Here is a 20,789-nt window from a genome sequence, read left to right on the forward strand (position 1 = left end):
TGGCGTTTTGCACACTGGAAAAAGCGCTATAACTCGGGTTCTAAATGAACATTTCTCCCTTATCGGAACCAAACTAGCTGCAAAAATCAAAGAAAAATTCAAATCTACCGCTAAGAACAGTATAAAGCTTTTCTCACCCTCTTACTCTCATTGCATCGTAAAAGAGAACTTGTTCACCTTCTCTACTATCACTGAATCATTTGTTCTCAAGCAACTGAAAACCTTACGAACTCACAAAGCCATAGGATTAGATCGTATCAGTGCAAGATTATTAAAGGAGATTCGGCTCAGTGCCTGGCACCCATGCTGACCAAATTATTTAACCGGTCAATTGAGACAAGCACCTTCCCATCGATCTGGAAACTTGGAAAAGTATGTGCTTTATTTAAGACAGGTGAAAGAACGGACTGCAACAACTACAGACCTATAACTGTTCTCCCAACCATCACCAAGATTCTTGAACGAGCCGTGCACCAGCAACTTTACACTTTTGTATCAAACTCCAAACTACTCGCTCTAAATCAGTTTGGTTTCCGTCCCAAGCTTTCAACTGTAACTGCCCTTGCCCATTTCACTGACAATATACGTCAGAGTCTTGATAACGGCTGTTTTACGGGAGCAGTTTTCCTAGACCTCTCCAAGGCGTCCCGGATACCGTAGACCATATTCTTCTTGTAAAAAACTCAAGGCTATTGATGCTGGTTCTCAAGTCGTGGAGTGGTTTGTCTCATACCTCAATAATCGGTACCAAGTAACATCTGTTGAAGGCTACCACTCCCCTTCTTGTAAAGTTCATGTTGGAGTACCTCAAGGTACCATCCTCGGCCCTCTACTATTCCCTATCTACATTAACGATCTTCCGAACTGCTTAGAACACTGTCGAGTAATTATGTATGCAGACGACACTGTGATATACTCGAGTGAAAAACGCTGCCAAGGTAGTCAATACCATCTAAATGCCGACCTTGCGAATTTAGCTCAATAGTTTGACAGTAACTATCTGACATTGAACACTAAAAAATCGAATTTTTTATTGTTTGGTAGCCATCGCAGATTGCAAACCTGCCAAGGTATCAAGCTTGAAATGATAACAAAAAACTTGAAAATACAGATTCAATCAAATATCTCGGTGTAGTCATCCACAAGAACATGACATGGCACGAGCACATCGAATCATTAATCACCAAAATAAAACAAAGAATCGGTTTACTAAAACGAGTCAAACATCTGTTACCATTAGAAACGCGAATTACATCGTACAGTTCCTTAATAAGTCCACTTTTTGACTATGCCGACATCATTTGGGGAGACAAGAATGACGCCACTATCATGGAAGATTTGCAAATACTACAAAATAAAGCTGCAAAAGTTATTCTTGATTTGCCGAATCACGCCTCATCCACTGGCGCTCTAAATTCTCTAAACTGGCCGACACTGCTCCAACGGCGTCTTGTACACAGATACATTGCCACTTTTAAGTACATTCACGGCCTTGTGGTTTATAGTTTTAATATTTTAAGAAATTCTTACTTCCATAGATATAATACAAGAAGAAAGAACGATATCCGCCTCCCTCGTGTAAAAACGAACTATGGAAAACAGAGACATATATATGTGCGCACGAGAATGGAATCTCTTAGACACTTCTAATAAAGTAATCGACTCCTTTCTCATTTTTAAGCTTAGAGTGAAAAATCATGTATTTAGTTAAGTTAGCGTTGAGATCTGATTCTATCATGTTTACACACCCTGTATATTACTTAGTTTTTATGTTTGTAATTTGTTTTCTATTTCTATAATTTTTATTCTATTTATTTTTATTTTACAGGGCCTCACAGAATACCACTCCCCAGTGATATGAGCCCCCTCTATAAGGATTGTCATTATTATTATTATTATTATTATTATTATTATTACTATTACTATTACTATTACTATTATTATTATTATTATTATTATTATTATTATTATTATTATTAACCTCATCTGTCCCCTTCCAGGTGACAAAATTAAAAGAGGGTGGTCGTATTAAGTGTCACCAGTACTGGCCGCTTGAGGGTGCAAAGGTATATGGTGACATTCAAGTAACACTGACGCAAACTGTGCAGCTCAGTGATTTTACCATCCGCACATTGAGTCTCAAGAAGGCCAATAGCGGAGTCGAAAGAAAGGTGAATCATTATCAATACACAACCTGGCCTGACCATGGTGTCCCCAAGCGTCCTACTTCACTCCTCAAGTTTGTGAGAAAGGCTTCGGGAGCAAATCCACCTGATGCAGGTCCAATGGTATGTAGAGTGTTCCTACGTGTACTATAAAACTGCTTGTATATATCTACTTCTCCATTTCGTAGTAACTGGCAATGTTTACCTTTGGTTAATTCTTTACAGAAATGGAGACTCAAGAGTTAAAAATAATGATTATGCCCTTGAATCAATTACTTTTAATCACACTAAAAAGGAGAAATCATAGTTTATTTTACACGAGGTAAAGTGGACCTTGTTTCGATTCAGTGGTTTCCCAGATGATTTGTTGTTGTTTTTTTCGTGTAAACGTGTGGATGCCATCCTAGTAATTTCTGGGCAAAGTTTCCTCGTAGATATATATTTTTTCGAATGTCGAAAAGAATCCAAGGGCTGCAATGGTTTCCCTTCACTTTCATTCCGTAGTTTTTCTAGCTACTTCCACCCTGATAACTGATCAAGAACAAAGTTATGGCGATTCGTCACTCACTTTTATCTGCGATTTGTGCAGAGTACTTGTTTTTACTTTGAGTTCCTCGGTAATAATTTCCATGGCGCTGGTCAGCCTCTAGGATTGTTTCGGTAGTGGCCAACCCAATCGAAAAGCCATATATTTATCTTGAAAGAACTTGGCTTCGGGCTCTATGTGGACCTACTTGGAGTAGACAAATTTTGTTGTTTAGAAATATAGGATACTTAAAGGGTGATTCTTCAGAAAAAAAAAATTATGGAATATTTTTTTTAAACTTTCCTTAAATGTTCCCTACCAATGTCTGTTTCGAAAAGTACAATAAAAAGATAGGTCACCTTACTTGTTCAAGAGACATGATAGGCCAAACTTACCCCATGTATGCCAGTACTGGTACTAATCACGCGCGATATTTCATCGGCTCACGGTACACTTTGCAGTAGCTGCAAGCAAAGGTTTTTACTGTAACTCTTGAAAAAATTTTGATAGGTAGGAAGTCTCGAACGTAGGGAATAATTTGATATATATTTTATGGAAAATCACGCAATTTTAAACGACATCGATTTATAACGTTCTTTGAGTCGATGCTTTCAAGGTCATAATTTGTATCCTTGAGTAACGGTCTTCGCGTACGCTTTTAGCTATATCTTTTTTTACCCTCGATGATTTTTTTAAAACTTCTCCAATTTAAAGGGGATCACTTGTACACGAAAACTATGCAATAAAAAAGTATTGGACACCGTGTTGGTTCAAGAGCCAAGGACCATCGTACCTTTTACTTTGTCCATTGAGTGAAAAACAATACCATGTTCTCGGAATGCGCGCGCTCATTCGCCCGATGGCGTGATTTTTATGCGCAGTATAGGATGCCCAGTGCAATACTGAGGAATCACCTTAAGGTGAATGTCGCAGACTTAACAAACAATAGCGCAAGTTATTTGAACCTGTTTACTGAGTGATTATTTGATTTAAGACTGGACCAGGTTCCTTTCTAGCCTGCGAACAGGCCCTTCTTATTTGCGCTTCGGCTCGAGCGTTTCCTTTGCCTTCGGTGAAATGTGAGGCTTTGAGCAGTGCGAACCGGTCAGAGGTCAGCAAGGGTCAGTCTAGCACTCATTATTAGTGCCAGACCCTCGGCAAACCTCTCCCCGACTCGTCTCCAATCTTCCCGAGAGGGGAGCAACGCGTGTCTGCAGCGCTAATAAAGAGGACCTGCTGGCGAAGTCTCGTGTCACATAGGGAAGAAATAATTGATTAAATGGGAAGAAAGTGGCTCGTGTCATTGCTCAAGAAGATGCTTCGCATAAGTTGATTTTTTGCTGTTGTTGTTCCTCGGATCGTTGGTCTTACTAAAAAGGAAAACAGTAAGTAATACCTTTCTAGGGTAGAGAAACTCCAAACAGGTAAGAAAGAACAAAAAAGGGAACAAGGAGTTTTAAAGATAGAGATACAACTATAATATTAAACAAGTTATGATGTAGCCTTTTACAATGTTTGTTGACTGTTTCCTCAGGTTGTTCATTGCAGTGCAGGGGTCGGCAGGAGTGGTACTTTTATTGCAATAGACGCCATGTTACAGCGTATCGCTGCCGAGAAATCAGTTGATGTATTTGGATATGTTATGTCACTGCGACAGGACAGAAATATCATGGTGCAAGTACAGGAGCAGTATGTTTTTATTCACTATGTTCTGTTGGAGGCCATCAAGGCTGGAAACACTTGATACGGATAAATATCTACGGTCACACGCAGGTGATAATAATAATAATAATAATAATAATAATAATAATAATGATAATATTCATAATTTTAATAATCAAAAATGTAGGAAGAAAACAAGATAATAGCTTAGCTTCCAAAAAAATGTGACAAAAAAACTTGCTTTAAAAAGTCTAAAACATCGCACATATATTAGGTATAATATGATATCGACTACAAAGCTGCTAATAATAATATTCATAGTGACAATAATGAGATGAGAACTAGCCTTTATTGGGTAACTTCATACAATCCGGAATCTAACATGAAAGTGTATGAAAAATTTAAAAAATCTTGCAAGTTACAATTCTCCTTTTAAGGAAAAATATCATTAACCTGAACTACATAATTATATTGCTATGAATAATAGAATTATAATGTGTTGTTTAGGTAGTCTATATCTTACTTTAAGTCTCTTCACAAAGGAAATGCAAAGTCTTCAAAAGTTCTACGCAAAAGAATAATAAGAAAAATTTACTATAAAAATAATAAAAATAATCTATGACTGACGAGTTTAAGGAAGTCTTGCTCAACCCTTCTCTTTTTCCAGATTCCTGTCTCTAATGTCTAAGTTCCTCCTTCTCGGGGTTCCAGATCTCCTTAGACATAGGAGCGCGCTCCGCAAAATTGCAAAGGACACTTTCGCTCTGACCCATAAAATTGTTGTAGCGTAGCTCACTTGCTTTTTTGCAGATAATAGCTCGGCTAATCTTGAGTGGTACCTCAGGCATTCGTCAGCCATACCCCCCGTCGTTGTAAATACCAGTGGGGGGGAAGTGCCTTGCTCTACTTCTGTTACACGGAAGTTGTATTCTCGCTTCTTTTAATTTTCATGAATACTGCAAATCTGCTTGGGGCTAAGACCTCTGTATGAGTCTGCATTGGGATGAAACACCCTTATATCGAAAAAAGCACCCCTCTGTCGCTCCCAGAAACCCCAACAGTGGGTGATAACAATAACAACAATACTTATACTCAAGACAGTTTACGCGTCCTGTCTATTAAAGTGGCAGTTCGCGTCACTCGCGCGCGTTATTGTATAAGACCTCTATTTCCTCGTGGAACAAAGGCAACTGTACGAAATTTTTAACTGGTAGGTACTTTTTGACTCTCCATTACCATTATTATTAATGAAATAATAGTAATAATAATATGAGGAGGAGGACAATCCCGTTGAGTGTTTCAAACTCTAGTATCGTAGAGAATTTAGTTTACTTTGATAAATTCATATGTCATGGAATTGTGCGAATGAATTAACGAGTTACTATATATATAATAAAGGAATGCCTGAATGAATCCGTGAATAAACATTTCATTCCAACTTCCATTTTACTCAGTTTTTAACCTTTATTTCTTTCTCACTCCTTTACATCTATACAAGTTTAACCATGTTATACTTCCTGGGGCTGCTGCAGTCAGTTTATCTCGTTTGAAAGGGAAATCTTCGCTCAAATTGATGATCGTTCAAATTAAGAGAGAGTGTGCGTAAGAGGGCAATGCCCTCCTTTCCTGGCAACTAACTCAGAATTTCCCAAAAAGATGATGATTCCTCGATCTAATTTTGCCAAATGATCTCCAAATTAATAATATATACATGGAAACGAAAACTCTCCCCGTGCTTATTAATTAAACCCAGATTTGCCTCGAACAAAGTTTTTATCTAGATCTTTGTATTCCTTAATCTTTTAATTGAAAAAAAATAAATTAAAATAAATATGACATGGAAAATTCTGCCTATGCGCAGCAATTCCTACGGATTTTCGTAAAACGATGTAGATATCTTGATCTATCCTTGCTAATTACTGATTTGCCTCTAGCTTGAAAAGGTAAAATAGGAAAATAAGACGCCTCCCTCAGTCAAGTACTCGGTTCTGCCTAGACCATGCTTGGAACATCTCTGATCTTTTGATATTTCCGAATGCTGCATACTTGAAAAAGATTAAATATAAAAGCGAAAACTCTCAACGTGCAACAAAGTCGTATTTGCTGAAAACGATCCTGAGAGATCTACCTTCTTTTGCCAATATATGCCCTCAGCTTGCAAATTAAAAAGTATAACACTGTGCTTACTAATTCGGGTTTTCTCCAAAATGATGCTCAGAACTCGATTTGTGTTCTACGTTCATATTTACTAAGTGGTCATCAAAATGCTGTATCTACCATATGACTTGGTTTGATGACATCAACAGCTGGATTGCGGATGACGTTTTCTTCAATATTAGAAATCTGGTCATTCTGGACTGGAGTGGAAACTTGACCATTGCGCTTTGAGCCATTTGGAGGTTGGCCATTTCGGAGTGAAACATGGCTCTGCAGAATAGGGGGGTGCTGAGTAAACGGAAAGGTTTGCCTCTTCGCTGATGGAGATTCGTTCCAGCCGTCTCCGTAGCTTTCCAATGGATATGCGGGCTCACCGTGTTTTGGAATGTCAAGACCTAATTCAAGAAAGGTTTGTGAAGTCCGCTTGATTAAAATTATCAAACATTATTTAGAAATTTGTACTCAAGCTTCTCACCTTTCAACTCGATTTCTTCACTGACTCGAAGCTGTTTGGTTAGACGCAAAATGATAAATAAAATAAAAGCCAGTATTGAGGACCAAGCCCATATGACAAGTACTCCCAGAAGGTTCCAGCCAAACAAACGAAATGAATGATCGTCTCCGGCGTAAAATATTCCAGATTCCTTGTTGAAGATGGGAACAGACAGTACGCCCCAAAGACCACCTCCGAGATGAACTGTAAAAGGGACAGGAAAAGCACAAAAACAACGTCTTAAAATGTGAGCACTGAAATTTGGATGTAGTAGTAGTAGTAGTAAAACTATTAAAAGCGTCAAGAGCCGTCTAGCGAGGGAAAAATCCGTTACTAATTTGGAGACACTAAAAAAGAAAAAGACTAGGAGCTATTTACAGTGGTATATATATTATAACTTAGAGAAAATCTATGGTTAACTAATTACGGGATTTGTGATAAAAAATATATAAAATTCAAGACGAGCAGAGGCTACAGCGTGTGCAGCCATCATCCAAGAGCTCACTTATACTGAGTTGGCGTATCTTGCCTTTGAATTACTTGAAGGTCTCGACCTCCCTTATACTCTTGGGTAATTTTGTCCATAACCTGGGCCCTAGAAATCTGATAGAGTGTTTGCCATAAGTGACAGTTTCATATCTGGGTTTAAAGAAATCGGCTTGCCTCAATTTGTAATTTACTATTGCGTACTTTGAAGATGTTACTTATATATGTAGGACACAGTTTGTTCTTTACTTTATACATGAGGAGGCAAAGTTCCTGTAAGCGCCTATTTAGTAGAGTGGGCAAATCTGCCCTCTCGAATAACTGCTCGTAACTAGAATTATAGTTCTTGAAAGCCGCTCTAAGTCCTCTTTCTAGGGTAAACATATGCCTGGGATTGCAGTTTATTAATCGATGGAGTCGCACCCCTCGTTACATTTGAGAAATGACCACTTAACAGACGTTAAATACAAGATGTTAAGAATATTCTTTCAGTGGTGAATTAGTGTGCTGCTCACCTCCCTTTTTCTTCCACTCCACAATAATTAGGCTGAGTTCAAAGTGTTTTAGTAACGTTGATGTTAAATTAGGTTTGGTTCTGCGGTGTTACTTACCAGCTACAGCATCCAAGGGGTCATCAACCTTCACACGAAGCATCACAGTACTCCAAGCCACGTAAGCCATCCCAGCGACGATACCAATAAATGCAGCAACATAGGGATGGACGACATTACAACCTGCGCACATGGCAACCTGAAAAAAAAAAAAAAAAAAAAAAAAAAAAAACCGTCTAGGTCAAGTATAAAGATTTTAAAGGCATATCTTGTTTTTTTTTCTTCAGGACAAGAGCTGTTGTCACCATCGCAGCCATTGTTTTATCCCGTCTCCCCTCGTGTCTCTGGTGGGGGTGAGAACGCGCTGCATGTTGGAACACATTAACAGCGGTGAAGGTGGCTTCAGAAACTGAAGCTTGCGAGTTAGTTAGCTGAGGTGGAGGAATCAGAGCGATAAAGGATGGTTTTTATGTTTGCCTGTGGACAGTTGAACTCGCCCAATTTCTTCCATCGCCGCCTTATGTCTGTAACAACTCTGACACACTTTCAACTTACCATCCCTGTAAGTCCACCATTGATAGTGAACAGCAGGCTCCAATACTTGTCTACAAAGCCCAGACGTTTGATGATCATGGCAGTTAGCGCACCTGAAGCTCCTGAAAAAAAATCGTATCACCTGGATTAATTTACTATGCCCACCTATTACAATGCGTGACTTGCCGCTTGCACAGCAACTGTTGTTGATAATACGAGTGGTAGTGCACATTCGCACTCGTCGTCAGATGTACGAACTTTTTGCGATAAACGTTACAAGCGTCCTTTCCATGCTGTCTAAAGCTTGTGTTAAAAGTATGCCGTATACTGCCAGCAGGCACGAAATGCCGCTGATTAGAGCCTTAAGACTTGATTTCGCTTTCGTATCGGCTGAATGGCTGGGTGGATAGCGCATTTTTTTTCTTATTTTTTAATTTATTTCATGTCTTTGAAAAAAACTGTAAAATGTATGAAAGTAAAACAAGCTCAGTCCTGGCGGATTACTTCCGACACTCACCAAAACTATCTTAATGATGGGTTATGATTGAAATGTTTACTTACAGGAGACTTACCTCCAAGGACCGTGTTGACGATGGACAATGCTACAGCATTTGCATCGCCCTCATTTGCAATGGCTGCCTGAGAGCCGCCATTGAATGCCAGAAAACCAAAGAACAGGATGAATCCTCCCAAAGCTGCTTTCTGAATAAGGCAAGAATAAAACGATCAATTCACTCATGGCTCAAAAATGGTGAAAAACAAAGGGCATTAATGGTACTACGCTGACAAAATTAGAGGTTTCCTCGCTTCCCAGTCGTAGAGGCTTTATCTTGCCCTCTACACCTTTTAGATGCTATTCCGAGGGATGAGACTTTAATGGACGGTCTCCAGTCACAAGGTATCCCTGATGCATTGAATAACCAATGAAAGGCAATAAAACAGCCGGAAAGTTTAGTTCAAGCGCTATCAGCTTAGTTATATAAGCAGCAAGAATTCCTCATCTCGTGCAAATAAAATATACTTAGACATTAAATATCCTAAATAACGAATTAAGTTACTTTACCGGTACAGTATGGCCTGAGATTACAACTGGGACACCATGAACGAATCTTCCTATTCTTGGCCCCACAAGACTAGCTCCAATCAATGCGACAGCACCACCAACAACATGAACAACCCCACTACCAGCGAAATCCTTTCAAAGAAAACGAAAGTGTAACTGCAACATTAACAATAACAACAGTCACTATAAGATTGTACAAGAATAATAAAAATGATGAAATGAGCATAGTGTTCTCCTGTTTCACTTAGAAGTAGGTTAGAACGAGCTCAGATTAACAACATAAAACACACGTGTTTTTGTCCGCCATTTGTTCTTTAAATTAATTCCCAATATACGCATATTTAATCAGTTGTTAACGTGACACCGAAATGGATCACACAACATCCCCCTTTATAAGTATGATATGAGGATTTTAACGACACTACAAGATGGAACGATAGTTTTTTTGAAGTGTCAATAACGTCAGTGTAATGTTTAATGTTCAAAGACCAAAATTTCTTTAACTTTCCAGGTTGGTTTAATCTGTCTTTTATGTCTAGTGTTGAGACATGGTGAAGGTGGATTTCTTGCACTGTGGTTTCGGTTTTAATCTATTCATTAAGTATAGGTGACAGCTGTACGCGGTTCCTTCTAAGAATTCCTCTCGGTGTCTGCATTTGGTAGGATCGAGGAGTTCCTGCTGTACTTGTGATTATTTCAGTGGTGTCCATGTCTTTGATGTAGCCAGTGTCATCTGGCAACAATGGTGTCGTGAGTCTTGTTCTATGTCGTCTGTCGAAGTCAAGCTTCGCTGCTTTCGCTTTCGCTGTGATTCCCTATTACAGAAATCTTCCAGGTCAGGCCATCTTGGTTTCAATTGCTGTGGAGAAAAGGGGATGCTTGTTCTTAGCTTCCTTCCCATGAGTAATTTATCTGGTGAGTATCCGCAAGGTAGCGGCGTTGACCTGTAGGCGAGTAGTGCCTTTGTTGGATACTTTTCTTTCTTCAGTATCGACTTCACTGTTTTAACGGCTCGTTCAGCCTCTCCATTTGCTTGAGGAAACCTTGGGCTCGACTTTGAATGTTTTATTCTCCACTCTTTAGTGAACTGTGTGAATTCTGCTGAATTAAATTGTGCAAACAGGGCTTTAGGCACTCTTATGATTTCAAACGAGGTCTTAGATTTCTTCATCATTCCAACTTCGACGAATCTAGAGAGGTATTCTACGACCAGTAAATAGTCTCTACCTTCCAGTTCGAATAAGTCAGTGGCGACCATCTTCTAGGGTCGATCTGGTATTGGTGTCGTGATGAGTGGTTCTCTTGGTTGCGGAGTTTCTTTTGCACAATTTTTCCAGTTGGTGACTAAGTCATGGATCTCACGGCTCGAATCTGGCCACCAAACGGATTCTCTGGCACGTGCTGTGCACTTCACTATCCCCTGGTGTCCTTCATGATTTCGGTGTAGAACCTCTAGCTTCAGTGATAATGGAATGACAATGCGATTGGACTTCATGAGTATACCTTGTATTATTCATGAGTATACCTTCATGAGTATACCTTGTACTACGGTTATCTCTTCTCGTTCCGTCCATTATGACTTGATAGCATCATTGAGTTGATATTTGTCGGGCCATCCTTCCTGACAAAATGTCTTTTAAGACATTTGTCGTAAGATTAAAATCTTACGACAAACTTCATCTTCATCCTGTTCGTCCTTGACTTGTTGAAGCTTTTGATCCGAGATTGGTATTCCTTGAAGGACACTTGTTATGTAGATGTTCATCTCATCTTCTGGTATAGTTGCTTCGTTGGTTTGCGTTGGGGGTTGTAATCTGGACAATGTGTCAGCTACATAGAGTTTTTTTCCAGGTACATGTACTAACTCTTTGATGCGGAATCTCATTAGGAGCATCCATAACCTTTTGGATTCTTATTGGAGTGTCTGCAAGACTGTGCTTGGTAAGTAGCGGAACAAGAGGCTTGTGGTCAGTCTCAGCACTCATTGACTTCCCGGTGACGTAATCCCTGCAACGCTCGCATGCCCAAACCAATGCTAGAGCCTCCTTTTCTATTTGGGCGTATCTGGTTTCTGTCGGCGTCAAGGCCCTCGATATGAACGTAACTGGTTTCCCGGAGCCATCATGCAGTTGAAGTAATACTGCACCCAATTCATAGGATGAGGCGTCAGCAGATATCTTGGTTTCTTTATTGGGATCATAGAGACTGAGGATTGGTGCGTGAGCGAGAGTTTTCTTTACCTCCTCAAATGCTCTCTGCTGGGCTGGTCCCCAGTACCATTCTTTTCCTGTCTTTGCTAAGTCACGAATTGGCTTAGTTTTGTTGGCTAGGTGTTCGGCAAATTTTCCCAGGTGATTTACCATACCGAGAAATGTCCTTACTTCGTGAACGTTCTTCGGTGGCGGCATGTCTACTACAGCAAATACTTTGTCAGGATGTGGTCGTATTCATTTCGGATTAATGATATGACCCAAGACCTCGATTGTCGTCGTGTTGAATTTACATTTTGCTGCATTGAGGGTTACATCTGCGGCGGAAAGTCTTTGTAGAACTTTGTTCAACGTGGCGTCGTGTTGACTCTGAGTTGGTGCGTGCACTAATACATCATCAATATTGCACTAGACTCCTTCTAGCCCTTCTATAATTTGGCTCGTGGTCTTCTGGAACTTTCTGACCCTGAGCTGATACCATATGGGAGTTCGTTGAAAGAATACCATCCCCAGGGTGTGATAAACGTGACGAGTCGTCTTGATTCCTCGGCCTACTTAATTTACCAGAAGCCTGAGTTGGCGTCTAACTTGGAGAAATGATTCGATCCAGCCAGCTTTCCCAGTGTGTGGTCCACCGACGAGAGAGGATGGTTTTCACGTTGAACGAGATTGTTTAATACTGATAGATCTACACAGATTCTGACTTCCATTGGCTCTTGGGGTAACTACCAATGGTGCACACCATTCTGTGGGCTCGTCAATAGGTGATATCACGCCCTGTTGTATAATTCGTTATATCTCTTCTTTGGTTTCTTTTGCAAGGGATAGAGGGACTTTCTGGGTACAGTGATTGCATAAGGCTTTGCATCTTGTTGTAGTGTGATGGTGTACTCCGCTTTCATCTTTCCTAGACCAGTGAAAAGCTGAGGATACTTCTCTCTAATGGTATCTTTGCAGTTGTTTACAACCATGCTGTCGACTCGGTTGATCAGGTTGAGGTTTTCTGATGCTCGTCTGCTAATTTTTATTTGTTCATCATTGTTATTTTTACTTCGAGGTTTTTTCTCATTGTTTGGTTCTCAGTTAAAGTTGGAAAAGAAATACACCAACTTGATGGTTTTACCTGGTATGTTACAGACATAGTTACATTGTCTTTAGTGTATTTCAAACCAGTGGCCAGCCAACCATTTCCATCCCAAGCCCAGTGAGTGACTACGGGGTACACAAAGCCTACAAGAGAAAATTTTTTCCTATTAATTTTATTCTATCTACTTTTTAGAAACCATTACTCAAGCTAGGTATGGAATAACATGTACGATGTCCAGATGGGATAGTCTCTAATCATTACAAAAACCAAAACCATTTCCGAAAAACGTTTTGAATCAGGCCCTAAGGTTTATGGCGAAGCATTAACATCCGAAGGAAGAAAATGTTGGGCGCCCTACTTGATTACTTTGCATTGCACTAGGCCTTCTTTTGCCTGCATCGTTTGCATGCAAAGCAAGCAAAATAGCCGTGTGTATTTAACGAGCCTCGTGACATATCTTTTTCATATAATCTTGTTTCTTTAGTCTTCCTATTTGTACTTCTCAGTTTTAAAGTGGACCTAAACCCAAAATTTTTTTTTCGCTTAACGAAATAAGCTTATTTTTTGGAGTATTTCTGTGCGAAAAAAATTTTTAATTTGCTCAAATCTTTAAATTTCTGTGCCCATTCAAAATACGGAAAATCGGCCGCCATCTTGCCCCACGACCGAGTTCAAAGAGGAATGGCTCTAGCGGGTTATGAGACGTCAAATCGAGAACACGAAAGTCTGCATTTCACACATTTTCACTTGTTTGGGGAGGTTGTCGTCTATATTGTCCGAAATATGCCGACTAAGTGTGTTGTATGAGGAATGTATGAAGCGCGATATCCTTTTGCAAATTTCGCACGTTGCTACATCCTTCTACAACACACTTGGTCGGCATATTTTCGAACAATATCGACTACAACCTTCCCAAACAAGTGAAAATGTGTGAAATGCAGACTTTCGTGTTCTCGATTTGACGTCACAGTACCCGCTAGAGCCATTCCTCTTTAAACTCGGTCGTGGGGCAAGATGGCGGCCGATTTTCCGTATTTTGACTGGGCACAGAAAATTGAAGATTTGAGCAGATAAAAAAATTTTTGCACAGAGATGCTCCAAAAAATACGCCTATTTCGTTAAGCGAAAAAACATTTTTGGGTTTAGGTGCACTTTAACAAAAATGTTTGGGAGAAAAGTGTTTGTTGCTGTCGTTCGTGAAAAAAATTTGTGTGGTCAAGATAGCATGGTCGATATATTATTTTTTTTTGCTGCCTGTTTCTTTTCAGAATGTGAGCTAGTCCCATAAAACAGTTGACTATTATGCGACGTTTTATTTACCAGTCAAAAACACGGAATAGACGAGATATGCCTTGAACTCCGTCCTCTCCGCCATGGCACCACTGACAATCGTTGCTGCTGTGGCCGCGAAAACGAAATGGAAAAACCAATGAGAGTATTTTTCAGCTGGTAAATCGGCCAGTGCGAAATACTTGTGTCCAATAAAGACATTGCTTTCCGCACCAAATGCAAAGGCGTAACCGAACAACCAGTAAGCCACTGCACCGATAACTGTATGAGAAAACACCAGAGTTAAATGGTGTAAGTCGGTTTTGATTAAAACCGAATTGAAAAAAAATTACTGCTTAATTTTACATGCATTTGCAGGATAAAACAGGATAAATTAAAACTATGTGTTTTTCAGATTTTTGTCAGCAACAGAATTAGCTGCTTTCTTTTTGCTACATTTTCAGTCTATGGGAAGACACAGGAAACTCTACAACTTAATGTATCTTGGCCCACCTGAGAACCTTGACTTCATCGAGGGATCTTACGTTTCCCATTTGTAACCATGGTGAGGATAATAACAATAGAGAGAAAGCTAAGCACTTTCTGCCCCCAAAACTGTGCACTGGTCATTTACGATTTCGAAAACAGTTAAATGGTTCACAATTGCTAATTGGACAGAAAGGCTCAAAATCTTATTAAAAAACTTATTAATCTCTCCTTTCATCCTTTTAATTTGCTTTTTGAAATACTTACACACGTCCAAGAAATTCTTTATTAGGATATTCGTTGTGTTCTTCGATCTCACTGATCCGGCTTCGAGGAAAGCAAATCCTGTTTGCATAACTGAAAAATGTTGACATGAATTCAATCACCTGTATGTTTTATACCAATAAGTAGTAAGAACACAATAAAGGGCCACAGATTCAATTCATTGTTATACCTTCTTTTGTTATTCTTAGGTTTGTTATTCTCAGATTTGTTAAAGCATACCAGCCAGACTGACCCTGGTGGCCCTGTGTTCCGTAGTTAATCCCAAAAAATAATGCCCAACAAGTTCGTTTAAACGCATTGCTTGTATGAAAGAAAAAAAATTAAAGTCAGGAACAGTCGCAGAAATGGCGCAGGTTATTTGAAGCTGTTTACAGCTTTGAAGTTGAAATTGCTTAAAACGCCCCTTGTTTTAATTCAAGCTCCTTTCTTGTTGTTAGCAACGCAAATTGGCATTTTTCATACCAAGACGGTTGAACGTTTGAAAGCTGTTTCCAAAGAAAACATACAATAATCACCTAAGAACTGACGACGAAATCCTTTAAGATAGTTCTCTTCTATGTTGCGATGTTTTTGTCAACTGAATGAACGATTTCTGCGCCAGTTCGTTAAAAGGTTTAACCTGATATAATTGCAACTGGTGATTTTGAGCAAAGGTTGAAAATAGCTGTGTGAAATGTCAGCTGATTTCAAAATGCCTATCACAAATATGGAATGAAAGAAAATCACATGCAGTAAATCACAATGACTGACCAAGGCCCATGTAAACATTTCCATTATTACGTAGGGCAGGTTTCATGAACTTACAAAAGATGAGGCATCCCATTAACACCAAAAAAAAATGATCCAGGTTCCCTTGTAACATGCTTAAAGTCTCCTTGACCTCCAAAAATTCATTTGCGCTGGCGAAGCTCATTTTGGCTCTATTCAGTAGCAACAAGCAAACGACTTCATAGAGAGAACCAAGACCGTAAAGTCGAATGAGGGAATAGGTGGTTTACACGTTACGTCATGGCCGCCATGTTGGTGGACGTAAACAATGGATATCTCATTAGCCTATTTTGTTCGTCCACCAGCATTTGTTCCTTTCACCATTGTTACCTGTATCTCTCTAGAGATTGGTTGCAAACCACCTATAGAACTTGGAATGCAATTTTTAAATGGCGATTATAAAGAGCAGTCTCTCGGGAGCGGACGCATTTAGAATGCGATCAATTACACAGTGGTGGCTCTTTCATAAAATGGTAATTTTAAACGTGAGTTATTTTTTTCCTTTTTGTCCTGCAAATAAGATGCCTCGTGATATTAAAGGAAGGATTGTTTGGCTATGCGAGAGTATTAAATAAAGGCTGATAGTTTCTAAAGAAACTGTTTGGGGCCGCGTCGGTGGGGGTAACGAAATAATTTGAATATATCAACAAAGTTGAAATGGTAAATTAGCCACCGTTACGATTATAAAAGCTGACGTCTCGAGCTTTAGCCCTTCGTCGGAGTTTCGGCTTACGTTCGGAACGTCAGCTTTTAAAATCGTAACGGTGGCCAATTTACCATTTCAACTTTGTTGATATATTTAAATTATTAACTGAATAACGGCATACATAGATACATATTTATTTATTGCGCTCCCTGAAAAGGGGTTTTCAGCAGCAATTTTTAAATAAAAAAAGGACTAACTTGAATATAAATTTGAATTAGAAATAATTTAAAAATCTTAATGATCTTAATGAAATAAAAGATAAATTTAAATAATAACTATTAAATACAACGTTTCATGATAAATCATTTAAAAGCAGTTCGCATACATTCTTTTTAAAAGTCCTCAGTGAAGGGGTTAACTTTAGGTCCAAGGGGAGTGAGTTCCGAACTTTTGCTCCCCGAAAGGCAAATTACCTCTGGCCAGTAGATAGTCGACAGTGTGGCAAGTTGATATCATTATTATCAACAGATCTAAGTTGTCTATTATGAACTTGTGACCTATATACAAATTTGTCTTTCAAATAGATGGGCACCCGATGGTGTAAGCATTTATGCACCATGACGGCTGTGTTTAATCGCAATTTATCTTCTCTACTAAGCCACCTAAGTGATTTAAGGCCCTGACAGATGTGATCGATCATTTTCAGGCCAAGTACAATCTTTCCCGCGAAGTTCTGAACCAGTTGCAGCTTCTTTATATTTGGCTTGGATATGTTTCCCCAAACAGTCGAACAATAAAAGAGTTTACTAAATACAAAGGCAATAATCGTTAACTGAAGTAGAGTTTTCCGATCCAATAAGTGTTTAAATCCTATTTATTTGAACAAGTTCGTGAACACAGCTCGAAACTACCTTTGATATATGTTCATTGTAATTGAGAGTTTGGTCGATATAGACACCTTGGTCTCTGGCAACAAAAACAGGTTCAATCTCTTTTCCCAGGATGGTAACAGATAGACGTGGCAAATTACGCAAGAGTTGTGGAACGCCAATAACCAAGAGTTTAGTCTTGTCAGGGTTAATCAATAGTGAATTCTTGCATTACCAGCGGGATATTTTCAAAAGGTCTTCATTTAACGCATTGCTTCCGTCAGTAATATCACGAGAAGGAAAAGATAAAAAAACTTTTGTGTCGTCTACTTAACCTGAAGATTTACAGTGCTTAGGAATCGACAAATAAATCGTTAACAAACATTGTGAACAGTACAGGACCTAGGATGGAGCCTTGGGGAAGCCAAAAATTTAAAGGTAATGGATCAGAAATAGCGTCGTCGATTCTCATCAATTGACTACGTTTGGTCAAGTAACTCTTAAACCAGGTCTAAGCGGTAGTAGAGACGCCGATTTTGTGGAGTTTCATAAGTAGGCCGCTCATGCTGAATTCGAAAGCTTTCGACATATCCAATAAAGTAATCAATGAACTTTTCTTCTCATCCATGTTCTTTAAAATGTTATCTGTAAATCGAAGGCAAAGTCCATGAAATGAACAACACCCAGTCATAACAAAAATAAAGGAATAAAAGAAAAACTGAACAGAACAGGAAAAAACAAGAACTAAAGCTGCGTTTTTTATTTGTTTTCTATTCGGTTTTTTTTTTAAGTTGAAACTCTTTAAAAAGTTAATCCCGGCACGTTGGTTAGACGATTGAAGTGTACCCAACTCCCACTACCCGCACATTTTCATAGACCATTTCCGAGTTCGAAAACCCTTCCTTTCCAAATGGTACTAATAGCAAAATCTTTCATGAGCTTATTTGATGGAAAGTAAAAAAATTGTTCTCAAAATTCTTGCACCCACTCTCGCTCTGCAGCAAGGGTCTTGTTCATCTCGTAAATGGCCTCACGTTGTGAACGCGAGTCCATTTCCGTCATTTACAAGATGATCAGTATGACCAAGTATGATGATCGGTCATCTTCGGGTCGATTTCCAAAGTACGAATTAGATATTTTAGACCTTGGGTCTCAAATAAACATTAGCTGCTCAATAGACTGGACCTCGAACTCAGACTATGTCGTTAGTGTTCGATAAGATGTTCGTGGCGCCTACGTCAAAAGCGTTAATTAATGTGGTGATGTAGTTATTGTGTGCTCTGTTTCGAGATTAATGTAAGTTTTCAAGTTTCCTCTCTGACAAAGCGAGAATAATTTCGCTGCACTTACATGATCTCGGGCTCAAATGATTGAAGTCTAGTACAAAAAACATTTTACATCAGCATTATCGTTCTGTAGATGAGCTGTACTGTTCATATAGTTTTTACGTAAGAACGCACGTACTTCATTTCCTCCTTGCTTACTTGTTCTGAGTTGTCAACAGGTTTTGAAATCTGTGATAACTTCGATGCATACGATACAGCAATGTGCAGGAGGAAAGAAAGACATTTTTTTTAAATGATAACGCAGCAAACCTAATCTTTGAACTAAATTGGGCCAGAGCCAATTGCAGTTGACGAGCTACAGTAGAAATGTCGACGTGGTGGTCTTAAGTTGTTAGTGGCATGTCGCGTGACTTCCGTACTCAGTTAAATTCAATTTCGTAAAGTTAAAAAATCATTAAAATCATATTGCATCAAACTCATCCAGTGAAATGATTAAGCGCTGCTGAATCTGCAAAGATTGAGTTTGTAGTGGTCTCATTCGAAATCTTCAGCTTTAACTTAAAGGAAAACAAAATCGTGGCCATTTGTTTTTTCGTGCAAAGTCTGGCAGCTAATCAGGACAGAGATTTTAGGGGTAAGAATAATCTTACATGTAGAACAGTGACACAAAGGCCGGGGGTCTTGGACTCATTATCAGGTGATTAAGTGTAGTAGGGCTTCTTTTTTTTCCCTAAAATCTGATTATATCATAAGCAAAGTCCTAATTCCAGGTTTATGGCAATGTAAAATGTATTGAATATAGTACACATAGTAACCATCAGATATTGTGCTGGCAAAAGGGACTTAGGGAAGTCACACAAGGGTGTGCAAACAAGTATTCTGATCGTATATTTTCATACTATCTAAATTTAAGCACCTTAGCTTAATTATCAAGATAATCTTGCATTTTTTGGATTTAATGTTCAACAGACAAAAATTACTTTTCGTGATAATTCGGATTGAGACCATTGCAAATTTAAAATTAGCAACCGCTAAAATAAAGTTCTGAAAAAGTATTTGCATAGGTGGCCAAACTGTCAAAACATTCGTCTTTAAAAACTAGAATTTTAATTTTTCTTTTACATATACATATATATATATATATTCATATATATATATATATATATATATGAAAAAACGAAAAAAATCGAAAAGAAAATTCACAATAAAGACATCTCAGTTTCAGTTTTGTGGATGTTCCTTTTTGACATATTAATAAGCAGACGGTCTCACAAGAAAAAACCACGCGCCACTGTTAAAAAATTCATGTTGAAGCTTGGGTTGATCGTGACTGTCCGCGCGCGTAGCGTTATATAATAGAACTAATAATAAAACCTGGGAGAAAAATTTAACGTCGTCTGCCACGAATAACAATGAGAGGAGTTCTACTGGGACTTTTTTTTTTTTATCACGAAAAAAAGAAGCTATACTTACAAAATATACAGCATCCCATGATCAGCAAAAACATTTGGTCAAGGTTCCCGCTCAACTGTTTAACAACGGCTTCAAGTTTTCCAAACTGTGCGTCGGCCATTTCGACTGTTAATTGAATTTGCCTTCCCCAGAAAATAACAGTAAAGAACTAAAGCGCTTTTTGGCCTTAATGACTAATGAAACACACGCGAAATAGCAACGTATTCTTTAAGTCTTATTCACTCAATGAAAATGCTAATTTTTTGCCGCGTTTGAACAAGCCACGTGATGCGTGGGTGATTGTGTGACAGGCGGACGTAAGAAGCCTCGCACGTGCGTGAATAGACTTTGACTCCAAGAGAAAACAAAGCTTTTACATAGCCGAAGAATGTAAATATTTCACCTTACAGAAGTAAATATATGATGACCTTGAAATTAATCTAGTTAAGTTTATTGCGGATCCATCTTCGCACTAATAGAACTTTCAGAACCGAATATTTTAATCTAACAACACCGAAAAGCAACTCGATAACCGAATGAGGGACGAGCGTCGATAGAAAGAGAAAGAAGGTAAGCGTATTGTCTGGCGTCGCATTGGCGCATGCATTAATCAAAAGCCACGCGAGATAAGAAAAAAAAACCAATCTGCATTCGGACTTTAACCCCTAAAACGGAGGCTACAAGCAGAACTAGGTGTCAATAATTTTCTTATTTGTTTCTTGCTATGTAATCTTATTACGTGTCTCATCGATAGATTTATACTATGTATTGAGCGCGAGTTACTGTATATCTCG

General features: G+C 38.8%; 3 protein-coding genes across 7 annotated transcripts in view; 2 read left to right on the forward strand and 1 right to left on the reverse strand.

The window, feature by feature from the left end:
• LOC148722595 (uncharacterized) overlaps positions 1-1,388 on the forward strand; it is an 8,247-nt gene extending 6,859 nt beyond the window's left edge. Inside the window, exon 2 of the mRNA XM_088735204.1 lies at positions 1-1,388. This exon is cut by the window's left edge and continues 4,497 nt beyond it. The gene's annotated coding sequence lies outside the window, so the exon portion shown is untranslated.
• LOC111332654 (receptor-type tyrosine-protein phosphatase S-like) overlaps positions 1-4,968 on the forward strand; it is a 30,583-nt gene extending 25,615 nt beyond the window's left edge. For all 5 annotated transcript variants that reach the window (XM_088735201.1, XM_088735202.1, XM_022938046.2 and 2 more), the window contains exons 5-6: positions 2,001-2,288; positions 4,226-4,968. In XM_088735201.1, the coding sequence (XP_088591327.1) occupies positions 2,001-2,288; positions 4,226-4,435 (498 nt within the window). In that variant the 3' untranslated portion in view covers positions 4,436-4,968. The remainder of the gene's footprint in view (positions 1-2,000; positions 2,289-4,225) is intronic.
• Positions 4,969-5,792: 824 nt separating this feature from the next.
• LOC111332653 (putative ammonium transporter 1) lies at positions 5,793-20,255 on the reverse strand. Its single transcript, XM_088735192.1, has 10 exons — positions 20,017-20,255; positions 14,957-15,046; positions 14,255-14,485; positions 12,971-13,077; positions 9,638-9,769; positions 9,147-9,276; positions 8,596-8,696; positions 8,101-8,239; positions 6,986-7,207; positions 5,793-6,905 (listed from the first exon to the last, which is right to left on the reverse strand). Exons 1-10 carry the CDS (start codon positions 20,114-20,116, stop codon positions 6,613-6,615), a joined length of 1,545 nt encoding a protein of 514 aa, XP_088591318.1. The 5' UTR covers positions 20,117-20,255; the 3' UTR covers positions 5,793-6,612.
• Positions 20,256-20,789: the final 534 nt, after the last annotated feature.

This window comes from Stylophora pistillata, chromosome 10, assembly GCF_964205215.1.
Source record: "Stylophora pistillata chromosome 10, jaStyPist1.2, whole genome shotgun sequence".
NCBI classification, from domain to species: Eukaryota; Metazoa; Cnidaria; class Anthozoa; order Scleractinia; family Pocilloporidae; genus Stylophora; species Stylophora pistillata.